The sequence below is a fragment of the Rhinoraja longicauda genome, chromosome 37 (genome assembly GCF_053455715.1).
Source record: "Rhinoraja longicauda isolate Sanriku21f chromosome 37, sRhiLon1.1, whole genome shotgun sequence".
Classification (NCBI taxonomy): domain Eukaryota; kingdom Metazoa; phylum Chordata; class Chondrichthyes; order Rajiformes; family Arhynchobatidae; genus Rhinoraja; species Rhinoraja longicauda.
Genome location: NC_135989.1, coordinates 7,123,721 through 7,139,980, shown reverse-complemented (window position 1 = coordinate 7,139,980; position 16,260 = coordinate 7,123,721). Strand labels below are relative to the sequence as shown.

Below are 16,260 nucleotides of genomic sequence, written 5' to 3'. Positions count from 1 at the left end.
AAATGTGGTTGAAAGATTTAGCTAAAGAGGCATAATTCAGCAAGATCTGACTTATGAGCCTGTAAGAAAATAACTGCAGATGCTGGTACAAATCGAAGGTATGAAGAAGGGTCTCGACCTGAAACGTCACCCATTCCTTCTCTCCTGACCTGCTGAGTTACTCCAGCATTTTGTGACTTATTTCTCAACAGACGCAATGAAAGTTCGACACAAAGTGCTGTAGGAACTCAGTGGGTCAGGCAAAGTGAAATTTCATCTGTCTATTTCCTGACCCATTGAGTTACTCCAGCACTTGGTCTGTGTGGAGTTTGCACGTTACCCCTGTGACCACGTGGGCTTCCACCAGGTGCTCCGGTTTCCTCCCACATCCCAAAGAGGTGCCGGTTTGGGAGGTTAATATTCTTCTGTAAATTGCCCCTGGTGTGTAAGGAGTGGATGAGAAGATGTGATAACATAGAAAATGTCTGAACGGATGATCGGTGAGGACACGGTGGGCTGAAGTGCCTGTTTCCATACTGTATCTCGAAACTAAAACTAAGCAGTGTTTTGTAAGAAAATAACTGCAAATGCTGGTACAGATCGAAGGTATTTATTCACAAAATGCTGGAGTAACTCAGCAGGTCAGGCGGCATCTCAGGAGAGAAGGATTTGGGTGACATTTCGGGTCGGGTCAGACTGAAGAAGGGCCTCGACCCAAAACGTCACCCATTCCTTCTCTCTTGAGATGCTGCCTGACCTGCTGAGTTACTCCAGCATTTTGTGAATATATCAGCTTAGTGTTTTAGTCAACACGGAATTGTGTGAAATGAAGCTGCATTGTCATGTTTATGCCACCAGAGGGCCCTCAATGCAAAACTCAGGACACCTGGTGGCTGGACGCGGTAGTGCAGACCTGCAGAGACCAGCCGACCAAGACTCAGTGGCAGCACAGGTAGTTCTGCCATTGCTGTGTTCCTAAGAAACCTCGTGTGAGAGTAATCTGCGTTATCAATTCAATTGTGCCAATGGGGGCAAATTGAGAGTTTCAGTTTTTTCCCCATAGGATTCTCACAAAATATAAGACTTTTCAATAGCTATGTTTTTTTTATTACCGCAAGCTTAAAATACTGGATGCTGTATGTTACATCAACATAGTTTCCTTGTAAAAGTGACAATGGAAGCGATGGTTGTCAATTTTAAAGGCCTCCCACAGTGAAACTGACAGACTGTGTTCTTAAGAGACAATGGTGTCTGACTACTGCAGAGAGGCTATGTGGAAACAGGTTTTATTTCCCCCTGCACTGTTTCAGTCCAAGACTGCTATTTTGCTGCTTGGCAATTTCCAAAGAAACTTTTAAGTGGAATTATTCTGAAAGGAGGGGGAGGATTCTCCACCTGTGATTGATTTTACATGCAATGCCACCTGAAATATTACCTGTATAAGTTGTTCATAGGACTTTGACATATACAAGGGTCCGTGCGACAGAACCCTTATGTAAGTTGAGGAGTGCCTGTATATTCAATGATGGGAGGCATTGATAGGGTTTTTCTTATAACAGGGGTTACAATTTTACATGCAACACCAGCTAAAATATTACCTGCTCAAGTTGCTTTTACATACACAACTGCTTTTTTCCCTATAACTGAGATTACAATTAAATATCACAAATAACACCTCATTGACAATTGAAATATTTAAAAAAGGACAAAGCTAGAAGTGAGAGAAAATTAAAATAATAAATCACCAGAGATTCTGAAATAAAAGTATTTTAAAAATCTGTAAATACTCAGCAGGTGTAGAAAGGAAAGATTTAATGTTTCAAGTTTTTTACACAAAGGATGGTGGATGTATGGAACAAGTTGCCGGAGGAGGTAGTTGAGGTAGGTATTATTGTGACGTTTAAGAAGTATGTGGACAGGTACATGGATCGGACAGGTTTGGAGGGATATGGACCAAACGCAGGCAGGTGGGACTTGTGTAGATGGGACATGGTGGTCGGCGTGGGGAAGTTGGGCTAAAGGGGCTGTTACCACGCTGTATGACTCTATGATTAAGTTAAAGACCATTCGTCAAAATTGGGAAAGACCATAATCAATATAGTTTTAAGTTGGAGAGGAGTTGGGGGAACAATGGTTAGAACAACGGATATTTCCCTAAAAGGTTGAGATGAGGGCTGCTGTGGAGATCAGTGATAAATGCAGTCATTTGGTTGAATGTGAATGAGGGGGGTCAGAGAGAGAGATAGAGAGAGCTTGAACAGATGAACAAAAGCTATGAAATGAGGGCAGGTAAAGAAACTGCAGCTTAACTATGGCTGAGTGTTTCCAGCATTTTCTATTTGTATTGTAGAAGAGAGAAACTTAATTTAATACACTGTCTAACAAATCTTTAGGATATTCCTAAGCTCTTCATTGTCACTGAACTTGCTGCAACCTATTTTGAAACAGAGAAACAGAATAGTTTGGTTGCAGTTAGTACGGTCCAGTGAATTTTGGGACATGACCAGGAAGCAATAATTGTTATATAGACGCAGTATTAAGGGACATTATAGGCATTGCACAACACAAAATGCTCTTCTCCCACTTGGACTATTTCAATGGCGATGATACAAACGAACTATTAAGTTGGTCTGAAGAAGGGTCTCGACCCAAAATGTCACCCATTCCCTCTCTCCTAGATGCTGCCTGACCTGCTGAGTTACTCCAGCATTTTGTGATACCTTCGATTTGTACCAGCATCTGCAGTTATATTCCTACACAACTATTAAGTTAATATGAATGAGACTTATTATCACCTGTATGCAGTGTATGGAACATAGACCTCCTTCGCTGGAAACTCCAGGATTTCTTTAGTCGGGCGGACTCGAGGATCTGGGTACGGTTTGACATGTAGCAGCTCGGGCGAGAGGCAGTAGTGTGGACTTTCAGGAGCAGGAGATATATCAATCTTGAGCTGAGCTACAAACAGAGGGGAACAATTTCAAGATGTAAAGATAGAGCAAAGAAATGCACAAAACAAAATGTTCTTTCCCCTCTGTGAGGTTGATGCCAGCGATTGGAGCTAAATGCTGAGACCAGCAGACACTCACAGCCATCTGACATCCATGGGGAGTGAGGATGCCCAATGCATGAATATGCTGGTCTCCAAAAATGTTTACTGTACATTACCCTCGTGTATTCTATACATTAACTTTAAATAAATGACTTAACTATGTGTCACTGCAATTTAAAAGTATAAGATTAAACTGCATTTATGTAAAATAGAGGAAGACTAAATCACATAAATCACCATGACAGAAAGTGCCCGCTCATCAGTCTACAATGGTATTGCTCATGTACAAATGTCATTAAATTTCAAGTGTCTTTTCACACTTGAAATAAAAATCACCGTTTTTGATGTGATTTTCAACAAAACAAGTTTTTGCCAGATGCATGTGGATTCTGGATGCATGAACACTGAATAAACAAGAGTTCACTCTACCCACCTCCTAAAACATTCGTAATAACTCTGATTGAACATTGATCCGAACATTTCTCTAACAAATTTCTGATCCAAGCCAAACATTTTAATGGTTGAGAGAAACTTTAATCAGAGAGTGAAATATCAACCACTGAGACACCATATGTTGGTTTCCTGGAGATTCTTACAGGGATTGATACACAGGACAATAACAACTCACGACCAATATGCTAGGTAGACCATTTTGGTGCCATTTATTTACTCTCAACCCTATAATCTAATCAACCTTATGTTGCCTTCTCTCAGTGTCTAAGAACTGCATGATTCAGTATGTGCGGATCCAATTGTGAAGAGAGATTACATCTTGGACATTTATCAGTAAACTATGGCACAATTAGGGTTTTAATTTCAATTTTAGCTTTTTTCACAAGGGCGACTGCATATTAGACCCCAAGTTTAGTTTATTATTGCCATGCGTGGGAAGAAACTGTCCCTGAATCCAGAGTTTGAATAGATTGTAATGCAAACTAATAACTTAAAATGTGAATTCAGTCAAAACGGTAACTGGGTGTAGCCAAATAATGCTGGTATCAACAAGCTCAGTCTGAAGAAGGGTCTCGACCCAAAACATCAGCATTCCTTCTAACCAGAGATGCTGTCTCTACTGCTGAGTTACTACAGCATTTTGTGTCTATCTCCAACAAAACTGCAATACGTGTATTCTTCAATATAGAAAGCCATTAATAGTCACATTGCATTTCTTGATGCTTCAGTATTGAGTAAGTTACCTGTCACCGGGCGTAATCTCCTTAGAACTGAGGAGGGTCTTCTCATGTCTGCGAGAAATTTGTACAAGTCTTCATCACTTAAACGGTCCCCTTCCTGAGGAAACAAAAGACGTTGGTACATCAAACCCTCGGCTCAAGAATGCTTCATTGTTAGACCAGGAAAGAATCACAATGCTATCTTGGAATCCAGACAGTGCCCGAACACAATAAGGAAACGAGTCAATAAACACATTGTTCACGGACTAGACACACCAGGCATGATTTGTCCCTTTGGCTTCAGCAGTAGCGACAATAGTTTGCTGCAAGTTATGTCTTCAGTACTGACAATGTGGAAAGCATCATTTGAATTTGGTAAAATACAGAGGCTGGCATGGCAGCTGAATATTTTTTTAGTATAACATCCTAGACCTAGACTGAAGAACGGTCTCGACCCGAAACGTCGCCCATTCCTTCTCTCCTGAGATGCTGCCTGACCTGCTGAGTTACTCCAGTATTTTGTGAATAAATATCCTAGACCTAGACGGTCAGAACCTTTATCCCAGGCTGGGAATGTCAAAGACCAGAGGGCATATCTTTAGGGTGGGAGGGGTAAAATTTAAAGGAGATGTTTCTTCATGGAGACCATGGCAGGTGCCTGGAAAGCGTTGCCAGGGGTGATATGGAGACACATACGACAGGTAACCCGATGCAAAGAAACTTACACCTCTACTCAATGACAAATAATGAGGAATAATCAAATAAATCTGATTTTATGATCTGTAAAAGAGAGGAATCTTGACCAAATACGTTAAATGGTACCAACTCATTTCCCATGACATTGCTTGATATTTCATTATTATTTACCTGTTTAAAGAAATTTGTGACTGTCAGGGTAGCTGGCCGAAAGTTGGTGTAGTTACAGGCATCGTCCCCAAGGCTCATCCGTTCCAAAGTCCTTTTTTTGCGGTCAGTCCATGTGCCCTTTCGCTCTACAAACAAAACAACTGTAAAATGACCATTTCTTTCTCTATCGAAGGTATTTATTCACAAAATGCTGGAGTAACTCAGCAGGTCAGGCAGCATCTCAGGAGAGAAGGAATGGGTGACGTTTCGGGTCGAGACCCTTCTTCGGACTGAAGAAGGGTCTCGACCCGAAAAGTCAACCAATCCTTCTCTCCCGAGATGCTGCCTGACCTGCTGAGTTACTCCAGCATTTTGTGAATAAATACCTTCGATTTGTACCAGCATCTGCAGTTATTTTCTTACATTTCTTTCTCTATCGATCTACTACTACTAAACATGGAACATTTCAGCACAGGAACAGGCCCTTTGGCTCACAATATCTGTGCTGAACATAATGCCAAGTTAATCTAACCTCCTCTGCCCACACATGATCCACACCCTTCCACTCTTTGCATATCTATATACCATCCAAAAGCCTCTTAAATGGCATTGTCTCCACCACTACCCTTGGCAACATGTTTCAGACACCCACTGTCTGTATACAAAACGTGCCCTGCTCATCTCCTTTAAACTTTGCCCGTCACACCGTAAAGCTATGCCCTCTAGTCTTTGATATTTCCACCACGGGAGAAAGGGTGACTGTCTACACTATCTACGATTCCCATAATTTAATATACGTATGCTCCCAAGATTACATAAGGGGTATGCCGTGCAGACCCTTGTGCATGTCAGATGTTACGCATGCCGGAAGACCACGTGGGAACCTCCGTGGGAACAGCTGACTTTCTTGTAGAAATGGCCACATGCAACAGCAGTCGCGCACTGCTACCGAGATGCACAACCTGGAAATATAGCAGTGAGCTTAAGGAATAGATTATGTAAGTGCGAGTTTACATAAGTTGGGGGGGTCCCTGTAGTTCTAAAAGGTCTCCCCTCAGTTTCCGATGCTACAGAGAAAACAATTCAACTTTTACTGCCAATTAATTCCCTTCATCTAATATCAAATGTTAAATGGAAGCAGTGATGCAAACTGTGTGGATTGTGCCAATTTATTTGGAACTATCAAATTCTTTCCCCACACAATTTTCAAATATCTCATAGACAATATACAATAGGTGCAGGAGTAGGCCATTCGGCCCTTCGAGCCAGCACCGCCATTCAATGTGATCATGGCTGATCATTCTCAATCAGTACCCCGTTCCTGCCTTCTCCCCATACCCCCTGACTCCACTATCCTTAAGAGCTCTATCTAGCTCTCTCTTGAATGCATTCAGAGAATTGGCCTCCACTGCCTTCTGAGGCAGAGAATTCCACAGATTCACAACTCTCTGACTGAAAAAGTTTTTCCTCACCTCAGTTCTAAATGACCACAAGTGCTATCAAGTTAAATGCATATCTGCTACATGCACGTCAAATTCCCTTATTCTTAAACCGTGGCCTCTTGTTCTGGACTCCCCCAATATTGGGAACATGTTTCCTGCCTGTAACGTGTCCAACCCCTTAATAATCTTATACGTTTCGATAAGATCCCCTCTCATACTTCTAAATTCCAGTGTATACAAGCCTAGTCGCTCTAGTCTTTCAACATATGACAGTCCCGCCATTCCGGGAATTAACCTAGTAAACCTACGCTGCACTTCATTCTTTTAAAGTAATGGTGCACGTTTCATTAATTCTCTCCTCAATGAAATCCCAGATTTTATCAAGTACCTTTCAGGAAGGTTCTGATGTGGTCGCACATCACAAACAATTTTAGACACAATTTTAGTTACTGGAGTAACTCGGAGTAACTTGGAGCAGCATGGTGGCGCAGCGGTAGAGTTGCTGCCTTACAGCACTTGCAGAACTGGAGACCCGGGTTCGATCCCGACTACAGGTGCTGTCTATACGGAGTTTGTACGCTCTCCCCATGACCACGTGGGTTTTCTCTGAAATCCTCAGTTTCCTCCCACACTCCAAAGACGTACAGGTATGTCGGTTAATTGGCTTGGTATATATGTAAATTGTTCCTTGTGTGTGTAGGATAGTGTTAATGTGCGAAGATCGCTGGTCGCTGCAGATTCAGTGGACCGAAAGGCCTGCTTCCGCGCTGTATCTCTAAACTAAACTACACTAAACTCAGCGGGTCAGGCAGCGCCTCTGGAGAAAATGAATAGGTGACGTTTCGGGTCAAGACGTCGGAGTTACTCCAGCATTTTGTGTCTTTCTTCGGTGAAAAAACAGCACCTGCAGTTCCTTCTACGCAAACAACTTTACTGGTTTGGTTCTCACCACTTTCTGAATCAGAGGAGTCACGTTCCAGGCTCCCGGCACTGCTCACTATGTTCATGAGGTGGATTGCAGTCCAGGCAAAGGGCATTCGGAATTTGCCCAATTTGTTGCAGAAATGTTCTGCTTGATTCCTCAATTTCTCCACCTTCTCCTTGTGCTACAGGCAGAGAAAAAAACAAGGAAAAGAGTCTTTGTCAATTGTTCCCGACAAACCGCGGGAAACTGGGAGAAGGAAGAACAAGAGAGAAAGAACAAGCAAAGACTGACAGAGAGCTGGAAGGACAACTATTTTACAAAGCACTATGTTCTTAGAAATAGACACAAAATGCTGGAGTAACTCAGCGGGCCAGGCAGCATCTCAGCAGAGAAGGAATAGGCTTCCTCAGACTGAAGAAGGGTCTCGACCGAAACGTCACCCATTCCTTCTCTCCCGAGATGCTGCCTGACCCGCTGAGTTACTCCAGCATTTTGTGTCTACCTTCGATTTAAACCAGCATCTGCAGTTCTTTCCTACACGTTCTTAGAAATATCTCACTTATGGAGTAGTTATGTGCTATCAAGTTAAATGCATATCTGCTGCATGCACATTAAATATCATGAAAAAGCTTCTTGAAGGTATCATTATAAAACACAGCAATAGAACATTAGTTTATGCTGTAGTTCATGACAAGTTCATTGTTAAGACTTTTTATTCAGCAAAGAAACGATTGTACTGAGGTAACACGTATTTCCTCATAGATACCATCATAGGTTTACAAGAATGATCCCAGGAATGAGTTGGTTAACATATGCTGAGCAGTTGACAGCACTGGGCCTGTACTCGCTGGAGGTTACAACAATGAGAGGGGGACCTCATTGAAACATACCGAATAGTGAAAGGTTTGGATAGAGTGGATGTTTCCACTAGTGGGAGAGTCTAGGACTAGAGGTCATAGCCTCAGAATTAAAGGATGTTCCTTTAGGAAGGAGAAGAGGAGGAATTTCTTTAGTCCGAGGGTGGTGAATCTGTGGAATTCTTTAACTCAGAAGGCTGTGGAGGCCGTCAATGGATATTTTTAAGGCAGAGATAGATTTTGGTTAGTATGGGTGTCAGGGGTTATGGGGAGAAGGCAGGAGAATGGGGTTACGAGGGAGAGATAGATCAGCCATGATTGAATGGCGGAGTAGACTTGAAGGGCCGAATGGTCTAATTCTGCTCCTATCACATATGATCTTATGACACTGGATACAATGAGACTTTCAGAATCAATAATTACACAGGCAGTTTCCCTCCTCACCTTTGTGGAATCAGATTCCTTCATAACCATGTAGGGTTCAGCGCATTCCCCAATGTCACCCTGCTGCAGAACCTTTTCAAGCTGCATTGGAAAGAAGCATCACGTACAAAATGAACATGCCTCTGGATTAAATACACCAAGTTTAGCCATGTCAATGTGCATGAAAATTCATTAACGGTCAGCACGCCGAGTTCAAATCCACATCTGAAAAGGGATTAACAAACGAAGACAGGGAAGCTCGGCTCTTACCTTAATTACAAGGAATATGTCAGAAGAAGGATAGGTTATGGAGAAGATGGTGGACCTGGCCAATGTGGAGATAGCAGCGTGTGGATTATGAGGACGAAGAAGGCCTTTTATTTGGTCAGAATTCAAATCAAAGTAGAAGTTCTCAGAAATCTACAGTGAAGGGCAAGAATAATGCAATTAGTTTGATCAGAATAATTTGAGTAGCTACATTTCTTAAAACTGCACTAGAACTCTAAAGTGGTTTTAATCCTCCATATAATAACGCGGATGATTTTCGTCTCTCATTGACATTGGGATATGGGGCACAATGGCGCGACGTTCTTGATGAAAGCTCAGATCTTCTGTAATGGCTAGCACGTCTCAAACTTCCGCTGGAAAGCTGCGGTTGTGATGGTTACAAATTCAGTGCCCACATTTGGGAAGACATTGGCATCTCCACTGCCGCATGCACTGACCTCTGGATGTGATAATTCAACACAGAAGAGGCCGTCTGTGCGTACAGGTGAAGGAAACAAGCCCACAACAATGTTTTGAAAAGTGAGTGATGGCAGCCAACCCCTAAATGTACTCCAAAGACGTACAGGTATGTAGGTTAATTGGCTGGGCAAATGTAAAAAATTGTCCCTAGTGTGTGTAGGATAGTGTTAATGTGCGGGGATCGCTGGGCGGCGCGGACCCGGTGGGCCGAAGGGCCTGTTTCCGCACTGTATCTCTAAATCTAAAAACCTAAATCTAGATGAACCCCAAAACTAACCCCTAAATGTAGACGGACTAGGAACGATCTTATTGTTAGTTAGGAGAACTTGCTGTGGTGCTAACTGCCTGCCATCATTCCAACACCACAGCTACAACCGCATTTCATTGACTGGAAAGCATATGGCACATCCATATGTGTCGGAAGGAACTGCAGATGCTGGTTTACACCGAAGATAGACACAAAATGCTGGAGTAACTCAGCAGGTCAGGCAGCATCTCTGATCTCTGGAGAAAAGGAATAGGTGACGTTTCGGGTTGAGACCCTTCTTCAGACTGACACATGTCCATGGCACATGCATATGTTTTGGTCACCCTGTAAGAGGAGGGATGACATTAAGGTGGAAAGAGTGGAGAGAAAATTTACGAGGATGTTGCCGGGACTTGAGGGGCTAAGCTATGGGAGAGGTTGGGCAGGCCAGGGCTTTATTCCTTGGAGCACAGGAGGCTGAGGTGTGATCTTATAGAGGTGCATAAAATCATGAGGGGGATAGATAGGGTGAATGCACAGTCTTTTTAGGGGAATCAAAAACAAGAGGAGATATGCTTAAGGTGAGAGGGAGAAGATTTAATCCAACCAGAGTGGAAACATTTTAACTCAAAGGGTGGCAGGTGTATGGAACAAGCTGCCAGAGGAGGTAGTTGAGGCAGATACAATAACAGCATTTAAAAGACACTTGGAAAGAAATGGATAGAAAAGGTTGAGAGGGATATGGATCAAATGGGGGCATATGAGCAACTTAGAAGGGGCATCTTGGTCGGCAAAAGTCATAAATCTCTTATGAGCCTGTTTATCAGCACTTGTTATGGGATCGAAAAGACAAATACCTCCAGTCTTTAGTTGCTGATGAGAAAGTAGCAACAGCAAGGGCAGGTATGGGAAGGATTGGGTTCAGACAAGACAAACAGAGAAATATCCTACTGAACAACTAAACATAGCATAAAAAGTAAGGAAATTTGTGTTTGGTAGATTATTTCTTTGTTGTAACAATGCTTCTTGGCAATAAATCTTATACCGTTGGAAAGCCTGTTTATTTCCCTTTTAAATGGTGCCACATTTGTAAGGAACATGCATTTGTGGGATGAGCAGCGGAGCTGAGTATATGGGTTGCGCCCATGAAAAATTTGCCAAATCGTCTCCGCCAATGCCAAACAGCTTATTCTGCTGTTGCTATTGACTCTTGTTTTGAGCTTCTGGTACCCCCAGGTGCTGACAAGAATGGGATGCCATCCCACAACAGTGTGTGACCAGGCTGGTGACCAGCATGAGGAGCCAGGTGCCAGGCTGTTATGGCTGTGTATGGTTCTTCCACACGCTACTGTGGCTCCTGTTTATTAAATGAATAAATTGTTAAATTGCCAATATGTCTTGTTTCTTCAGACTTCAATCATCCAATCCACCAAACAACACCGAACAAGAGTCAATGGCAGAATAAGCTGTTTGGCATTGGCAGAGAAGATTTGGCAATTTTTTCATGGGCGCAACCCATATACTCAGCTCTGCTGCTCATCCCACAAATGCATGTTCCTTACAAATGTGGCACCATTTAAAAGGGAAATAAACAGGCTTTCCAACGGTATAAGATTTATTGCCAAGAAGCATTGTTACAACAAAGAAATAATCTACCAAACACAAATTTCCTTACTTTTTGTGCTATGTTTATTTGTCTGCCATTTACAGAGAACCGGGAACATTGTAAAGGCAATTAAAAGAACAAATAACGATGTGGGTTCCTTTTTTTGTAAATACTTCAGAAAGAGATTATTTTTCCCAACAGCACCAATTTGACCAAATAACATCTGTATTCAATAAACATTAGTAAATATAAATGAAGGATTTTACTTTGGGTCACTAACCTTCTTCTTTTCCTTCACATCATACAAGGCCAGAACTCCAAATATTGGCTCAATTTCAATTTCAAACCTTTGTCAAAAAAAAGAGCAGAAAATGGAAATCAGTGGCAGAAGGAGCATCAGTCCCACTGCCTGCAATCCTGTAGTGATATTCAAGAGTACCGATTCACCATCGATTTCATGGCACCCTTGCCTTGCCAATATTATCCATTTTGCCATGCCAACAGAGGTCACAGCCTTGGGGGGGGGGCGCAAGATACCGGCTCAGAAAGCCGGCAGCATAAGTCAGCCAACGGGAACAAATCTGCCGGCTCTGACCGGGCCGGAGTTCCAAACCCTCCCAGCCGGCTGCAGGAGCAAATTCAACCTGCTGATCGGCCGCAGAAGTCCCGGTGTTGTCGAGATTGGCTGCCTCACCTAGACAAGGCACCACACTTTCGGGGGGGATTTCAAGGGCGCTCGGTGGCTGGGGGTGGCACAGCAGTAGAGTTGCTGCCTTATAGCGCTTTCAGCGCCAGAGACCCGGTCTCAATCTTGTCTACGGGTGCTGTCTGTACGGAGTTTGTACGTTCTCCCCGTGGGTTTCCTCCGAAATCTTCGGTTTCCTCCCACACTCCAAAGACGTACAGGTTTGTAGGTTAATTGGCTTGGTATAAATGTAAATTGTCCCTTGTATGTGTAGGATAATGTTAATATACGTGGATCGCTGGTCGGTGCGGACTCGGCAGGCCAAAGAGCCTGTTTCTGTGCTGTATCTCCAAAACTACAACTCAAACTAAAGTGTGCTCTTGTAATTTTATCCTTATTAATGGCCAGACCACCAGTTGCCGGACTATGGGACTGAGTTCACTGATAACAATTAACATTGTGCAGACACCCACTATCCAAGTTCAGAGAAAATGCTTGGACAATTAAACATCAGCTTACAATTAAACTTTAGAGGAACAAGAGAAAAGAGGCAAAACATATGCAGTGGCATCTGGTTTCTGCCACAATGTTTAAAAGACATTTGGACAGGTACGAGATTAGGAGAGGTTTAGTGGGATATGGGCCAAACGCAGGCAGGTAGGGTTAATGTAGATGTGGCATATTGGTCAGTGTGGGCAAGTTGGGCTGAAGGGCCTGTTTCCACACTGTATGACCCTATACAATTATCAATGGAAAAAGCAGAAAATAAACTATAAGTTGTAGTGAGGGATCTGCAGAATTTGGTTGAACTCGGAATTAAATATTGCACAATGTTAGCTTTAGTTACCCATACTTGTGATTTATTTATCCTTGGGTTAATATGGATTGTCCCATTTTCAGCTCAACACAATGCGGGGAGAAGTCATATTTTCCCAAGAGGTATTTACTCACTTCAACGACAGACACTTTACAAGAATTCTTTGCCCAAAATGTTCTTTTGGGACTTCAGGAATAGAGGATCGTTCTACAGCTTCATCCTGCCAGAAGAAAAAATATAATCAGTTTAGAAATCCTGTAAACTGGTGTGTTACTTTCTTCATAAATTAATAAGGATTAATCTGGAAAACTAATATATTATTTCATGATGGCTGGAACCATTTCCTGTTTCCTATTTGCAAGTTTTCAGATACTGAAGCCAGCAGTGACCATCAATAAAATGCCCAGAGAGGAGGTTTATCAGCTGGCAAGTTTCTAGACTTGGAACACCTGCTGACAAACCTATCCTGTTAGTGGTTAGACTGGTTCAATATTTACAGCTTCCATATCAACAAGAACAATCTTATTTTAGAGCAGAACAGTCAGGGCAAGGGATGATGGAGAGTTATTAAGGTGGTTGTTGCTGGGGAGGGTGGTTAAGATCATGCATCAAATACATAATGTTTATTCACAAAATGCTGGAGTAACTCAGCAGGTCAGGCAGCATCTCAGGAGAGAAGGAATAGGTGACGTTTCAGGTCGAGACCCTTAAACAAATACAACCACAAATAAATAATGTTGACACTGTTGCACACTAGGTGGCATCAAAGCTCCCACTATTAAGTGGCAAACATGATCCCAATTTATACATTCTTTTAAAGATGATTTGAGGGCATCAAAGCCCTTCAATTTTTTGTAAAATGGCAGAATTGTATTTTCTATGTTACTCAAGGTGTAATTTATCGGGAAATCAAAATAAATTAGCTTAAGAGATGACATTTTTTTTATTGCTTCTACTTTCTGGAAAGTTTTCAGTCAGGTTTCAGAGCCCACCACAGCACAGAGTCTGCCTTGTTGAAGGTACACAACGACCTGCTTCTCGCCATCGACACCGGCGACTGTGCAATCCTGCTCCTTCTCGATCTCAGCGTTCGATACAGTGGACCACACCATCCTTATTGACCGTCTCCGGTACGCGGTTGGCATTGATGGCACTGCCCTGAGCTGGTTCGTTTCCTACCTCAAAGATAGGAGTTTCGCCATCAACATAGGCAGTTATTCCTCTTCTCCAGCTAGCCTCTCCTGCGGAGTTCCACAAGGCTCCATCCTAGGCCCCATTCTCTTCTCTCTATACATGCTCCCCCTTGGCCAAATCATTCAAAGGCACGGCATTTCTTTCCACTGCTATGCCGATGACACTCAGCTTTATCTCCCCCTGAAACCCAACAACCAGTCAAATTTAAACAGCCTCTTACACTGCCTTGAGGACATAAAATGTTGGATGGCACAGAACTTCCTCCAATTAAACGAGAGCAAGTCTGAGGTCATCCTATTCGGCCCCCCCGACTCCATCAAATCGATAACAGGCAGTCTTGGAAGCCTATCCTGCCTAGTCAAACCGCATGTCAAAAACCTCGGCGTGATATTTGACTCTGCATTAAAGATTGACAAGCAAGTCAACGCTGTGGTAAAAGCCAGCTTCTTCCAACTTCGTACCATAGCTAAAATCAAACCTTTCCTCCAATTCGACGACACTGAAAAAATCATTCACGCTTTCATTTCCTCCCGCCTAGACTACTGCAACTCCCTATACACTGGGATCAGCCAATCATCCCTGTCCCGCCTGCAACTGGTCCAAAACGCCGCAGCGAGACTCCTGACGGGTACCCGTAAAAGGGACCACATCACGCCGATTCTGGCCTCTCTCCACTGGCTCCCTGTACGGTACAGAATCAACTTCAAGCTACTCCTATTCACATATAAAGCCCTAAATGGACATTCCCCCCCCCTACATTAAAAATCTTCTAACCCACCTCTCTAACTCCAGGTCCCTCAGGTCGGCCGACTTGGGGCTACTCACTATCCCGCGGTCTAGGCTTAAGCTCAGGGGTGACCGCGCTTTTGCGCTTGCAGCTCCTAGACTGTGGAACAGCATCCCTCTCCCCATCAGAACTGCCCCCTCCATCGACTCCTTTAAGTCCAAGCTCAAAACCTATTTCTACTCCCTAGCGTTTGAGCCCCATTGAGGAGGCGCTGTGAACTGTTTTGTATGTGCTGTTATGTTTGTGTGCTACTGTATGTTTCATTTTTTTTTCCTTAGTACCTAATCAGATGTACAGCACTTTGGTCAACGTGGGTTGTTTTTAAATGTGCTATACAAATAAAATTGACTTGACTTGACTTGACTTCTTTTCAGGAAGTTTCGTTTAGTTGAGCGATACAGCATGGAAACAGGCCATTTGGCCACCAAGTCCACACTGACTAAGTCCACACTGATCACCCATTCACTCGGTTTCTGTGTTGTCCCACTTTCTCATTGACTCCCTGCACACTAAGGGCAATTTACAGAAGCCAATTTACAGAGAACCGGCATGTCTTTCAGATGTGGGAGGAAACTGGAGCGCCCAGGGGAAAACCCATGTGGTCACAGGGAGAATGTGCAAACTCCAAAAGACAGCATCGAGGTCAGAATCGATCCAGGATCTCTGACGCTGTGAGGCAGTGGTCTACTATTTACTCCACTATGCTGCATTTCTCCCACATCCCCCAAAATATCTTAGCACTACCTACCGTTGAATCTATTCCTGGGATGACACGGCACTCTAGAAGCTCCTCAGTGCTCCACTACTGTCATTTTTGTAAGCCAGTGGGAAAAGACTTGATATAATGTTCTCCACACTTGAATAACCGGATGATCTCGATGCCTGTGCTGTGCATGAAGGTGCTTTTCAAATAAGCCATTTCAAAGCTTAACCGCGGAACAGGAGACAATAGACAATAGGTGCAGGAGGAGGTCATTCGGCCCTTTGAGCCAGCACCGCCATTCAATGTGATCATGGCTGATCATTCTCAATCAGTACCCCGTTCCTGCCTTCTCCCCATACCCCCTGACTCCGCTATCCTTAAGAGCTCTATCTAGCTCTCTCTTGAATGCATTCAGAGAATTGGCCTCCACTGCCTTCTGAGGCAGAGAATTCCACAGATTCACAACTCTCTGACTGAAAAAGTTTTTCCTCATCTCAGTTCTAAATGGCATACCCCTTATTCTTAAACTGTGGCGAAGGGAGAAAATGAGTGTTGCACAATCTCTCAAGGCTGGCTCTTTTAAGAGCTATCCAGTGAAGTCAAGCACCATGCTCTCTCCCCATAGACTTGCACATTTTCTAGTGGATATGATGTGTTGTGCCTCAAACTTCAACAGTGCGATACAATAGGGCCCACAACTCATCAAACCTGCATTGGCTCTTTCCAAGAACATTCTTCCCTGTGCTCAGAACTTTCTCGATTGCTTTCCTACTTCATG

The 16,260-nt window shown here is 43.3% G+C and overlaps 1 protein-coding gene across 3 annotated transcripts in view; it reads right to left on the bottom strand.

The window, feature by feature from the left end:
- dock6 (dedicator of cytokinesis 6) overlaps positions 1 to 16,260 on the bottom strand; it is a 218,519-nt gene that overhangs the window by 159,194 nt on the left and 43,065 nt on the right. For 2 of the 3 annotated variants that reach the window (XR_013549428.1, XM_078429227.1), the window contains exons 7-14: positions 12,933 to 13,018; positions 11,577 to 11,643; positions 8,967 to 9,116; positions 8,718 to 8,798; positions 7,441 to 7,597; positions 5,071 to 5,210; positions 4,228 to 4,321; positions 2,775 to 2,937 (exon numbers count right to left, since the gene is read on the bottom strand). Coding sequence is in view for 2 of the 3 variants with exons in the window: in XM_078429227.1 (XP_078285353.1) it covers positions 2,775 to 2,937; positions 4,228 to 4,321; positions 5,071 to 5,210; positions 7,441 to 7,597; positions 8,718 to 8,798; positions 8,967 to 9,116; positions 11,577 to 11,643; positions 12,933 to 13,018 (938 nt within the window). In the remaining variant the exon portion in view is untranslated. The remainder of the gene's footprint in view (positions 1 to 2,774; positions 2,938 to 4,227; positions 4,322 to 5,070; positions 5,211 to 7,440; positions 7,598 to 8,717; positions 8,799 to 8,966; positions 9,117 to 11,576; positions 11,644 to 12,932; positions 13,019 to 16,260) is intronic. The other variant, XM_078429228.1, reaches the window with a different exon arrangement.